Below are 12665 nucleotides of genomic sequence, written 5' to 3' on the forward strand. Positions count from 1 at the left end.
CAAGCAGGATATAGATTACCTAAAAGTGAGTGAAACAAAATCCTAAAATAGCCAATGAGTAATCTCTTACTTTGGAAGACCAGGGCTTGGGTCTTAGGCAGGTCACAGGAAAAGAGGTAAATCCCATGGAGCATTTAGTTTCATAACTTCAAGACTTATTGTCTACTATGAAAAAATGGACTAGACTGGAAAAGGAAATGGCAACCCACTCCAGGGTTCTTATTTGGGAAATCCCATGGACAGAGGAGCCTGGCAGGCTACAGTCCATGGGCCCACAGAGTGGGACACGACTGAGCACAGCACAGCAGCAACTTGCAGAGTATATTCACTGCCCTAAAACTTCATCTGTGCCCTGCCAGTTCATTCTTCCTTGTCTCCCAACCCATGGCAATCTCTAATCTTTTTTCCTATCTCCATAGTTTTGCCTTTTGTAGAATGTCATACAGTAGGAATAATACAGTATATTGCCTTTTCAGATTGACTTCTTTCACTTAGTGATATGCATTTAAATTTCCTCCCAGGTTTTTTCATGGCTTGATAGTTCATTTTTTTTCAGTGCTGAACCATGTTCCATTGTCTGTACCACATGATATTTATCTGTGTGCTTAGTTGCTCAGTTGTGTCTGACTCTTTGTGACCCCATGGACTGTAGCCCACCAGGCTCCTCTGTCCATGGGGATTCCCCAGGCAAGAATACTGGAGTGGGTACCATGCCCTCCTACAGGGCCCAACCCAGGGATCAAACCCACATCTCCCACATTGCAGGTGGATCCTTTACCATCTGAGCTACCAAGGAAGTCCAAGAATACTGGAGTGGGTAGCCTATCCCTTCTCCAGGAGAACTTCCCAACCCTGGAATTGAACCGGGGTTTCCTGCATTGCAGGCAGATTCTTTACCAACTGAGCTACCAGGAAGCCTGATATCTATCTATCCAATTACTAAAAAACCTCTTGGTTGCTTCCAAGTTTGGGTGCTGCTGCTGCTGCTAAGTCACTTCAGTTATGTCTGACTCTGTGTGACCCCATAGACGGCAGCCCACCAGGCTCCCCCATCCCTGGGATTCTCCAGGAAGAACACTGGAGTTGGTTGCCATTTCCTTCTCCAATGCATGAAAGTGAAAAGTGAAAGTGAAGTCTCTCAGTTGTGTCCAACTCTTTGTGACCCCATGGACTGCAGCCTACCAGGCTCCTCCGTCCATGGGATTTTCCAAGCAAGAGTACTGGAGTGGGGAGCCATTGCCTTCTCCCCAAGTTTGGGTGATTGTGAATAATACTGCTATAGCCATCCATGTGCAGGTTTTTGTGTGGATCAGATTTCAACCCTTTTGGATAGATATCAAGGAGCACAATAACTGATTCATATGGTAAGAATATGTTTTGTTTTATAAGGAACCACCAAACTGTCTTCCAGAGTGGCTGCACCATTTTGCATTCCCACCAGCTATGGATAAGAATTCCTGTTGCTCCACATACACACCAGCATTTGGTGATGTCACTGTTCTGGTTTTGGCCATTCTGATAGGTGTGTAGTGGTATCTCATTTTGGTCTTAATTGCATATGATGTGAGACATCTTTTCATATGCTCATTTGCCATCTGTATATCTTCTTTGGTGAGGTGTCTGTTAAGATCTTTAGACTATTTTGAAATCAGGTTGTTTTCTTATTGAACTTAAGAGTTCTTTGTGTTCTTTGGACAAGAGTCTTTTATCACATGTGTTGTTTGCAAATATTTTCTCCCAGTCTGTGGCTTGTCTTCTCATTCTCTTGGCATTGTCTTTCAGAAGTTTTAAATTTTAATGAAGTACAGTTTAGCACTTTTTTTTCTTATGTTTCATGTCTTTGTTGATGTATCTAAAAAGTCATCGCTATACCCAAGGTCGTCAAGGTTTTCTCTTATGTTGTCTTCTAGGAGTTTTATAGTTTTACATTTCACATTTAGATCAATGATCCATTTAGAATTAATTTTGGTGAATGCATGAAAGTTCTGTTTAGATTCTTTTTCTTTCCCATTATATGTGGATGTCCAGTTGTTCCAGCACAAATTGTTAAAAAAACTGTTTTTTCTCCACTACATTGCCTTTGCTACTTTATCAAGTATCAGCTGACTGTATTCGTGTGAGTCTATTTCTGGGCTCTCTATTCTGTTGCACTGTTGAATTTGTTTACTTTCAGCAACACTACACTGCCTTGATGACTGGAGCTGGATGACAAGTCTTGAGGTCAGGTAGTGTCAGTCCTCCCACTAAATTCTTCTTCAATGCTGTGTTGGCTATTCTGAGTCTTGCTTCTATATATAAACTTTAGAATCAATTTGTCAATATCCACAACAGAACTTGGTGGGATTTTTCTGGGGATTGTATTGAATCTATAGATCAAATTGGGAAGCACTGACATCTTGACAATATTGAGTCTTTCCAATCATTAACATGGAACAAATTTTTTACTTCTTCTATGATCTTTGATTTTGTTCATCAGAGTTTTGTGGTTTTCCTCATATAGATTTTATACATAGTTCATTAGATATACACATATTTAATTTTTAGAAATGCCTAGCTCATTTTGAGTGTCAAAATAAATTGCCAAGAGATGTAAGATTAAATATACAAAAATAAACCAAAGAACTAAGAGCAGAAAAGTTAGATGAATCTTTTTATAATCTAGGCACTAACTATGTACCAGGTACTATTGTTATACGTGCTGTTGTATATATAACGAATTTAACCCTCACAATGCTAGGAAGTAGGTATCATTATGATTCAAATTTTACAGATAAGGAAGCTGAGGTTAAGTGTCTTGTCTAAGATTGTAGAGCTACTAAGCAGAAGAGATAGAACTTGAACCTCAACAGTCTGGCTCTAGAGCCGAATTGCATCTATGATGACCAAATGTATGTAGTTCCCGCTTACACACTGTAGGTGTATGCACGTGTGATGTTTAAGGTTCTAAATTTTTTTAATATTATAAAGTGAAAGTGAAGTCGCTCGGTTGTATCTGACTCTTTGTAACCCCATGGACTATAGCCTACCAGGCGCCTCTGTCCATGGGATTTTCCAGACAAGAGTACTGGAGTGGGTTGCCATTTCCTTCTCCAGGGGATCTTCCCAACCCAGGGATTGAACCCGGGTCTCCCGCACTGTAGGCAGACGCTTTACCATTTGAGCCAGTAGGGAAGTACTTTCAATATTATAACAGAAATAAAAATATATTAAAAACTGGGGAACTATTTGCAACCTATATTATAGACAAGGTTGTTGTTGTTGTTGAGTTGCCCAATCATGTCCAGCTCTTTGTGACCCCACGGAGAGCAGCACCTCAGGCCTCCCTGTCTATCCCATCTCCCAGAGTTTGCCCAAGTTCATGTTCCTTGCATTGATGATGCTGTCCAGCCATCTCTTCCTGTTATGGTAATGAAGTTATAAATACACAAAGAGCTCATACACATCACTAACAAACAGACAAGAGAAAGAAAGAAAGGGAAAACAGACAGACAGGTAGGCAGTTCACTGAATAGAAATACTAATGGCCAATAAGCTTATGCATAATGTTTCTCATCATTAAAACAATGATATAATTTTTACTTATGACATTTTCAAGTATTGAAAAGCGTAGTAATATTCAATGTTTTGACTAAGAGGAGGAAAACGGACACTCATGCCCTATTGTTAGAAGTGTAAAATGGTAAAACTTTAAAATGGTAATTTAGCAATGAACATCAAAAATTTAATGTACCTATTGTTTGACATTAATTCCACATCTAGTTATCTATCTGACAGATGTATAAGTGGCTGAGGGCTTCTTAGGTGGCTCAGTGTTAAAGAATCCACTTACCAGTGCAGGAGATATAGGACACGTAGGTTCAATCCTTCAGTCAGGAAGATCCACTGGAGGAGGAAATGGCAACCCACTCCAGTATTCTTGCCTGGAAAATCCCACGGACAGAGGAGCCTGGTGGGCTATAGACTACAGGGTCTCAAAGAGTCAGGCATGACTGAGCAACTTAGCACACTTAAGTGGCTGAAGACATATATACACAAATACAGAGCTACTCAAATATGGTCTGCATAATGATGGTAGTCTATAGGTGGCTTGTTATTTGTCTGCCAGGAGACCAGAGGCCAGAATGTAGATCAGTCTCACTTTTAAGAGCACCATGAGTCCAGGTGACAATTTTTTTTCGTAGAAAGACTTTCTTAAGAAAGCAGTATATTGATTTGTATTTGGTGAAAGCCCCTCATCTCACTGTGAAACAGCACTTTGAATAGCACTAGTTTATAATAACTAAAAACTGGAAATAACTCAAAAGTGTTTAGGGGTATTTGTTGGATTAACTTAATAACCCCAAACCCAAATTCTATGCATTCATTTAAAATAAGGAAATCTACACATGGTATATACACATATACACTGTATATATATATATATATGGGCTTCCCCAGAGGATCAGCAGGTGAAGAATCCACCTGCAGTGAAGGACTCGCAGGAGATGCAGGTTCAATCATTGGGTCAAGAAGATCCCCTTGGTAGTTATGAAGAACTCACCTGCCAATGAAGGAGGCATGAGACCTGGGTTCAGTCCCTGGGTTGGGAAGATCCCATGGAGGAAGGCATGGCAACCCACTCCAGTATTCTTGCCTGGAGAATCCCATGGACAGAGGAGCCTGACAGGCTATAGTCCATGGGGTCACAAAGAGTCGGACACAGCTGAAGCAACTGAGCATGTACCCATGCACTGTATATGTATACACACAGGATGGAGTGGAAGAAATTTTGCAAAGCAGTAGGAATATATTAATAGTAAGAAGCACAAGATGAAGAAGTACAAAAAGTACAAGATGAAAAAGTACATGTACACAGAGTGTCTGGAAGCACACACAAGACGGTTTTGAACCATGGTTATCTTGGGGACATGGGATAGGGTGTGGGGCTTTTATGCTTATGTCCCTCTGTATAGCTTAAATGTGTCTACAACTAGCATAAGTTACATCTATGATGTTTTAAAATATGAATTAAAAATTTTGTTCAAAAGTAATGAATCAGGCTCACTGCAGAGTGAATTTCCAGAAACTGTAAATTTGAGCTGAAATTTCTTTCAGAATACTTATTGAGATAATCTTTAAATGGGATGGGATGAATTTCCATGGAGGCATTTGTGTGAAGATGTAAGAACACATCAGCTTGTCTTTCCTAACTCAGAAATCCATTTTTCTCACCTTATTATGGCCAATGCACACACCTCCCAAGGCAAATTTTAGTCCATCTCCAGGATGGGTCTCAAAACTAGGAATTGGTGAAGTCAGGACTCTGTCCCTGCGGTGTGACAATCAGTGACCTAATTCAGATCGTGACTGTCACAAAGAAGTTCAGGACCAAAAGATACTTTGTGCTCAAAAAGGCCCGAAGATGGTGGATCATAGCAAGTCTTTTCAAAATCTAGGGTTCCTATATGCTTCATGGAAACCACAATTTATTCTGCCAGAAATTATGGGATATTAGGCCTTTCAGAGTCATCTGGAACACATTAATAATCATTAACATTTGTACAGTACCATGCAGTTTGCAAAGCACTTTCTTATCCACTGTCTTACTCAATCCTCATAAGAGACCTTTGGGGTAGGTAGATTTTATAGATCAGGTTTTATAGATGTAAACACTGGGTACAGAAGGCTTATGTTTATTCCCAAAAGACACTGAGGAGTGAAAAGGCGAAGCCAGGCTGTGGCAGCCTAGATTCTTACCACCACCCCACACTGCCTTCCAAGGCATCTGACTTAAGTGGTGCAGACAGAAGCGCCTGGGCAGCTTGCTTTTATTCTCTGTGTTTATTTGCCTGATGTTATGCCTTTGAGCTGGATGAGTTTTAAAGCAGACCATGGCTGTTGCCACTGTTTGTTAAACATCGCTACTTGGAGTGAGCAGAGAGTACAGACAGCAGTTTGAGTTCTTGGTCATCTTGAACAGGATCAAGCAGGACAAACAGAGGGGAAAGCAATTCTTGTTGACGGAATGAAGGAAGCCATAGCACACGCTGCGTTTTCTATGGGCACATCTGTTCTTTCTACCTTGGTTCTACTTTAAGCTTTTCTCCAGGAAGTTCAAAGTGATGGTAATAAAATGATCTTTCTTGAAGGCCTAGTTTTGATACCTACTTTAACTATTTCACGCAATCTTCCATGTCAGAGAGCTTTTCTTTCCCAAGGTTTTTATTAAACTATCTACATCTCGTATTCCACTTATATTTCTACTTCCTTGCACATAAGCTCCATAGAGAGGAATTAAAATTATATGATAATACCTTCCAGTTACTGAGCACCTATTAACTGCCGAACAATGTGGTAGGGGGCTTCCCAGGTGGTGGTAGTTGTGAAGAACTCACCTGCCAATGAAGGAGGCATGAGACCTGGGTTCAGTCCCTGGGTTGGGAAGATCCCGTGGAGGAGGGCATGGCAACCCACTCCAGTATTCTTGCCTAGAGAATCCCATGGACATAGGAGCCTGGTGGGCTGCAGACCCATCAGGTCGCCAAGAGTCGGACACGACTAAGCGACTCAGCACACAGGCACCCCCTGTGGCAGGCACTTTGTATATCATATATTATCTTTAAACCTTGCAGCACACTCTACGGGTTATAACTCATTGCTCTCACTTTGCGGGACTGGGTCTGGACCCGTCAGTAGTGAGTGGCAGAGCTGGGATGGATGCAGGCACACATCTGTGTAGCCTCAAAGCCAAGGTTCTCTCTAACTCACAGCTCGCAATAATAATGCGTATTGAATTAGCTACTGGAGGAAGGTATTTAATGAAAACGTTCATTTTAAAGTTCTGTATTTTAACAGTGAGCATCATACATTCTTTTCCTCAGCTCTTAAAAGGTGGGTTGGTGGTGATCTCAGGTGGTCTCAGGTGATGAAATTCAACGCTGATCCAAATGTGAAGCTCCCACATCACATCCCTGACCAACCTTAGGAGAATTATGGCACATAATGGACCCTTTTGTTCTGCTTCTCTTTCCACCTGGTCAGCTCTCAAAGGAAAACAACATTCTTATGATCATTGTGAGGTCTAGAAATTAACTTTTATTTTAAATCTGTCAAGAACTCCTGGCAGTTATTAATTTTATTAAAATGATTACATATGGCAAAACAAAGAATAGAGGTAATTCTATTTCTCTACAACATAAATTATGAGTTAGGGTCTCAGCTGCTGACTCAGCATTGTTGAAGAATTTTTTTAAAGGATTGGGGGGAGGACTTTAATTTCCAGAAAATATTAAAGCAGCATAAGAAAAAAAAAAGTAAAAGTAATTGCAACTGGAGATACTGCCTAGGATGTGCTAATTATATAACTGTCTTGATGTATTTATAGACCAGACTCCAAGCTTTGGTGTTTAAAAACAAAAAATCACGTGAAGAGCTGTCCTTATTGATTTGTCATCTGTAATTTATAACATAGAACAAATTTGCTGATTCTTTTTGAAAAGGTGGTAAAAATCAATTATGACTAATTTAAATAAAAAAGCAACCAGCATTCATTTATCTAACTGAAATATGTAAAAACAAAAACAATTTTATTAAAATATTTAATACCAGAATAACTTATAATAGTATGAAAAAGAGTGAAGTACTTGTCCTTAGTTTTCACTGACATGATCACATTTTGGCAAACTTGTTTTATAAAGATTCCAAAGTTTTTATCATGGATCTATAACTATTTAAGGATCTTATAAACCAAAAGAACTCATACTTCATCTGATCATACAGTCATAACTTACATATCTTGCTTTGCACTTACTCTTACTGCAAACAGCAACTTAGAAAACAAAGTAAAAATATATATATATACAAAATATTTTTATATCAAATTATTTTCATTACACTAAATAAACCCAACCCCCAAATGTTATGTTACATGAAAAAGTGTCCTACAATTTATATCAAGACTGATACTGTCCATATATCAACTAGAGCAGCCTTTGGTTTTAAATGTATTTTGCAAAATAAAGAAAAATATCACCATGCGGCTGCACTGCTGGCTGTCATTCACACTCACAAAAATGCTTTCCAGTTTTTAAAAAAAATTATAAAATAGATTACATACCCAGAAAAAACATCCCAACATAAGAGTCAAGGCTCTTTTACTTCTCTGAGCACAAATACTCTGTTATATTTGGCATCTCTTCTGTTTATTCAAACTTCAAGCCTCCCCAAGCTGATGAGAATACTAACATTTGACTGAAAAAGATCTTCTTTCTTGATATTGATTATTCTCACTCAATGATAGCCTAATTTAGAAACAAAATGTACTTTATTTTAATGCATGATTTCATTTTAATGTCCTACTTGGCAAAATTCAGAGACTGTTCAATGTTTGTTTTCCATATGTCTTAAATTTAAAAATCAATGTTGTGTGTATATGTATACCCACAGAGATCCATTTCCTTTATTGCCTTGTTCTCAATGCAGTGTAAGTTGCCCATCAGCAATTGTGATTTGAAATGAACCAAATAAAAGGTTTTTCCATGTGAAAAAGAGCTATTCCGTATGAAAAACAGTTTCCATCACAAAAAACACTGACTCTAATGCAAATGGGATTATGTTTTAAAACTAAATTATAAATTGAGTTTTACACAGGAAAATTTTGAGTTACTGAGATAATGAAGTTTTTGAAAACTTCGGCAAAACTTGAGAAAAAAATCCAAATCAATTCTAAAGAGCATCATGGTGTCTTCCAGCAGTGCTTAAAGACTTATTTTTCTGATCGCATTCATTGCCATTTTCCTTGAATGTATACATTATGTGATTCCCAAGCCTTTCCTTTTGGAAGTTTGTAACCTACCAGATATCCAGGCAGGATACATGCATAAAATTCTCACTGTCACTCTGCAAAGCACATTGAACAATTTTAAATATTGCAGATTTTTTTTTTTAAAAGGAACATTTCATCTGGGCTGAAGAGATTTCCAAGCTTTAACATGGGAACTAGTGAACACATTTCAAGGTGTTCAGCAGTTTTGGTTCCAGTCCTGGCACCGGTGGCAGGTCCATCCAGAATAAAGCTCACAGTTTAGTAAGCATTGTGGTGCTATCGTTTTGAGGCACTGCTGCTCTGCTGTGCCCACGTTATAACTTATTTTCAAGAAGCAAGGCACTTACTGTAACGGCAACACGGACATTTTACGCATACTTGGAGTAACATAAAATAAGTTAATATTTTTGATTAAAGTGGAGTTTTATAATTTATATGTCTTTTACAGAAGCAACTAAATGATACATTTAGGATGATTAAAAATAAGAAGAGGTTTGAGAGGGAGTCATTGTCACTCCTGCTCCAGCTCTTAGGATGAGGGTTTATGAAAAAACACTGATGCGAAGAACTGCCATCCATCTGAAAAGTGACAAACTCTTAAAACTGCGGAACCAGGGGCACTTTGACCGTCTTCACTTCCGCAATGTGGGACGACTTCTGGATGATGCAGCTGGTGGTCCCCTGCGGCTTGTCCTTTCCCTGCGCGAGATTGGTTAAGGCCATGGCTGCGTTGATCTCCTTCCAGTATGTGTCATCCTTGCTCGGTCCCTTTCTAGTAGCTGCACTGGATTTAAGCAGAACAGAAAGAAAATGATCAAACTCACAGCAGCGTACGTAGAAAAGATCATCACTGAAAAGCATGGATGGCAAATAAAAACATACCACTCACCTGTCACCCTTATTAGATCCATTTTCCAGAGTGTCTGTAAAGAAAAGCAAAGATTGGATTACTTTTCTTTTTTTGTTTTCTTTTTTCAAAAAAAAAAAAAAAAAACACCCAGTATTTACTTATTTCTGGCTGTGTTGGATCTTTGTTGCTGCTTGGGCTTTTTCTCTAGGTGGGGTGAATGGGGGCTCTCTGTAGTTGCGGTGCACGGGCTTCTGATAGGGGTGGCTTCTTTGGTTGCAGAGCACAGGCTCCAGCACACTCAGGCATCGGTAGCTGCAGTGCATAGGCTCAGGAGTTGCAGCTCCCAGACTCTAGAGTGCAGGCACAATAGTTGTAGCATATAGGCTTAGCTGCTCCACAGCATGTGGGATCTTTCCGGATCAAGCATCAAACTTTCTTCCCCTGCACTGGCAGGAGGATTTTTTACCACTAAGCCACCAGGAGAGCCTGAACTATAAAATAGGGGCTCCTGGATGATCTTTGGAGTGCCTGTAGCTCAACAGTCTATGGTTTCCTGGAAATCAAACCTCATCTCAGGAAAAAGACTGGCAAATAGTCCCCTCTGGCAAGTCAGCAGATGAACATGACCCAGTGCTGACAGCAACCTGGAATTCCTGGTGTATCAGAACAAGCGGCTCTGGTGTCTAAGGTCCACATAAGCCCTGCATCCTTCATTGCAGGGAATGAAGCGTAGGGTGTGGCCTCTGCTCATGCATTTTCACCTTTGGTTTAGATTGGCTCCTTCACTCAGAACATGCATGTCTATCAAAACCACATTATTACGAAGGAGGATGAAATGGGTTTCTGGTCTGGATTAAGCCTCTCTAGGGGAACTCCTTTGGCCAAAAGAACGAGATATTGGGAACACAAAAACAGACATGCTGGAGGGAAAGATTCCAGAGGGTAAAGAAGTGGGGGAAGAACAAAGAATGGGGTTGGGACTCCCCATCAGCCTTCAGTTCAGTTCAGTTCAGTTGCTCAGTCATGTCCGACTCTTTGCGACCCGTGAATCACAGCACACCAGGCCTCCCTGTCCATCACCAACTCCCGGAGTTCACTCAAACTCACGTCCATCGAGTCAGTGATGCCAACCAGCCATCTCATCCTCTGTCATCCCCTTTTCCTCCTGCCACCAATCCCTCCCACCATCAGAGTCTTTTCCAATGAGTCAGCTCTTTGCATGAGGTGGCCAAAGTACTGGAGTTTCAGCTTTAGCATCATTCTTTCCAAAGAACACCCAGGACTGATCTCCTTAGAGGCCCCAAAATACAGTAGTTAAGTCACTGCCATCAACAACCACCACTACCACCAAGAAGCTGCAGGAGGCGCTGTGCCACACATGAGAAGCACAAGAAACATGGCATTTGCTCACAGCTTTCTCTGAACTCCATGGTTTCTGGAAAGCTTTCTCCTGCTCCCAGTCCTCTCCTTTCTTCTTCTCTCCTAACCCAGTATTTCTGAAGGCTAATTTTTTTTCTCTGCAATTCTCAAGGCTAGTTAGGCCATGCACCCCAATGTCCAGCCCTGGGCTCCCAGAGGGTTGTGGAACCAGGAGAGACCTGGGGGGAAGAGCATGAACATGATAATAATATAGTCCAGCCATGGCGGCACTTCCAGGGACGAGAGGGAAGAGAAAACAGCAATATGGCCACTTCGACATAGTAGCTAAACTTTGATGCCTTCAGAAAAGAGTCAGTGAAGTGTGTTCACACATCCTGAGTCAGGCCGTGCAGTGAAGACCTGAGACAATAATGGTCGCCATGAGCTCTTTGCACAACCTTTTACTCAAGGCCCACCTCACCCCTGCACCAAAAAAAAAAAAAAAAAAAGGAAGACATCAAGCGAAACAAAAGCACTTAGTGAATAAATGACAAAGTCGTTAAATGAATTTAATAAATAAATAAATGAGACTACGTGTGCTGCTGTGCTGTGCTTAATCCCTAAGTCCTGTCTGCCTCTTTGTGACCCCATGGGCTGTAGCCGCTAAGCTCCTCTGTCCATGGGATTCTCCAGGCAAGAATACTGGAGTGGGTTGCCATGCCCTCCTCCAGGGGGTTTTCCCAACCCAGGGATATTACCCTGGTGGATTCCTTACTGTCTGAGCCACCAGGGAAGCCCAAGGCTACATGTGTCTGGCCCCAAATGGAACAATAAATGTTAGTCCCTTTGGTTTTCTTTTAAGGCATCTTTGGAAAAATAAGTGGATCCGTGAGCAGTTGATCACCTTCTGGACCTTCTGGCCCCTGCAAGGTCAGCTTGGACGGTGAGCTCCACCTCTGCTGCTTGATAATTTTGGAATTAGAATATTACTCATGTAAATAGAAGAAAAACAATGACAACTTTGAATTCACAGAACTGTGATGATCCTAGCTTACTATGTCCTATGTTCCTTGTATGATTCTAGGCACTTTGGGTCTAACTTATTCGGTGTTAGTAACTTTGGCCACCTGATGTGAAGAGCTGATTCACTGGAAAAGGAGGAGAAGGAGCCCACAGAGGATGAGATGGTTGGATGACATCACCAACTCAATGGACATGAGTTTAAGCAAGCTCCGGGAGATGGTGAAGGACAGGGAAGCCTGGCGTGCTGCAGTCCATGGGGTCGCAAAGAGTTGGACATGACTTAGCGACTGAACAACAACAAAAAAAACTCTGCGTGTGGGCAGCAAGTCTCTGCTGTCTATTAAGTCTTTCTTTGTTTGGTGCTATTATCTGCAAATCTTTGCTCAATGACGACAGAGACAACAGAGAATAAGTCAATACCTTTGTTTAGGACAAGAAAAGCTAACAACATTGGACATTTTACACAGAGAGAGAGAGAATAAAAAAGGGGGTTAGCCTTTGCTCACTTTTGTCCACAAATTGCAACCATTCTGTTGCCAAAGAGAAACAATAGGTGTTGGAGATATTTATTCAATGGAAAGTCTTGGCAAAAGCAGAGTAAGGTCCATGATTCCCTAAACAACGTTAGGG

General features: G+C 40.7%; 1 protein-coding gene across 5 annotated transcripts in view; it reads right to left on the reverse strand.

Annotated features, from left to right (window-relative positions):
* Nucleotides 1-7054: 7054 nt before the first annotated feature.
* Nucleotides 7055-12665, reverse strand: part of MKX (mohawk homeobox) — a 71556-nt gene continuing 65945 nt past the window's right edge. For 4 of the 5 annotated variants that reach the window (XM_027559705.1, XM_027559704.1, XM_027559707.1 and 1 more), the window contains exons 6-7: nt 9693-9726; nt 7055-9587 (exon numbers count right to left, since the gene is read on the reverse strand). In XM_027559705.1, coding sequence (XP_027415506.1) covers nt 9401-9587; nt 9693-9726 — 221 coding nt within the window. In that variant the 3' untranslated portion in view covers nt 7055-9400. The remainder of the gene's footprint in view (nt 9588-9692; nt 9727-12665) is intronic. The other variant, XM_027559709.1, reaches the window with a different exon arrangement.

Source organism: Bos indicus x Bos taurus, chromosome 13 (assembly GCF_003369695.1).
Source record: "Bos indicus x Bos taurus breed Angus x Brahman F1 hybrid chromosome 13, Bos_hybrid_MaternalHap_v2.0, whole genome shotgun sequence".
NCBI classification, from domain to species: domain Eukaryota; kingdom Metazoa; phylum Chordata; class Mammalia; order Artiodactyla; family Bovidae; genus Bos; species Bos indicus x Bos taurus.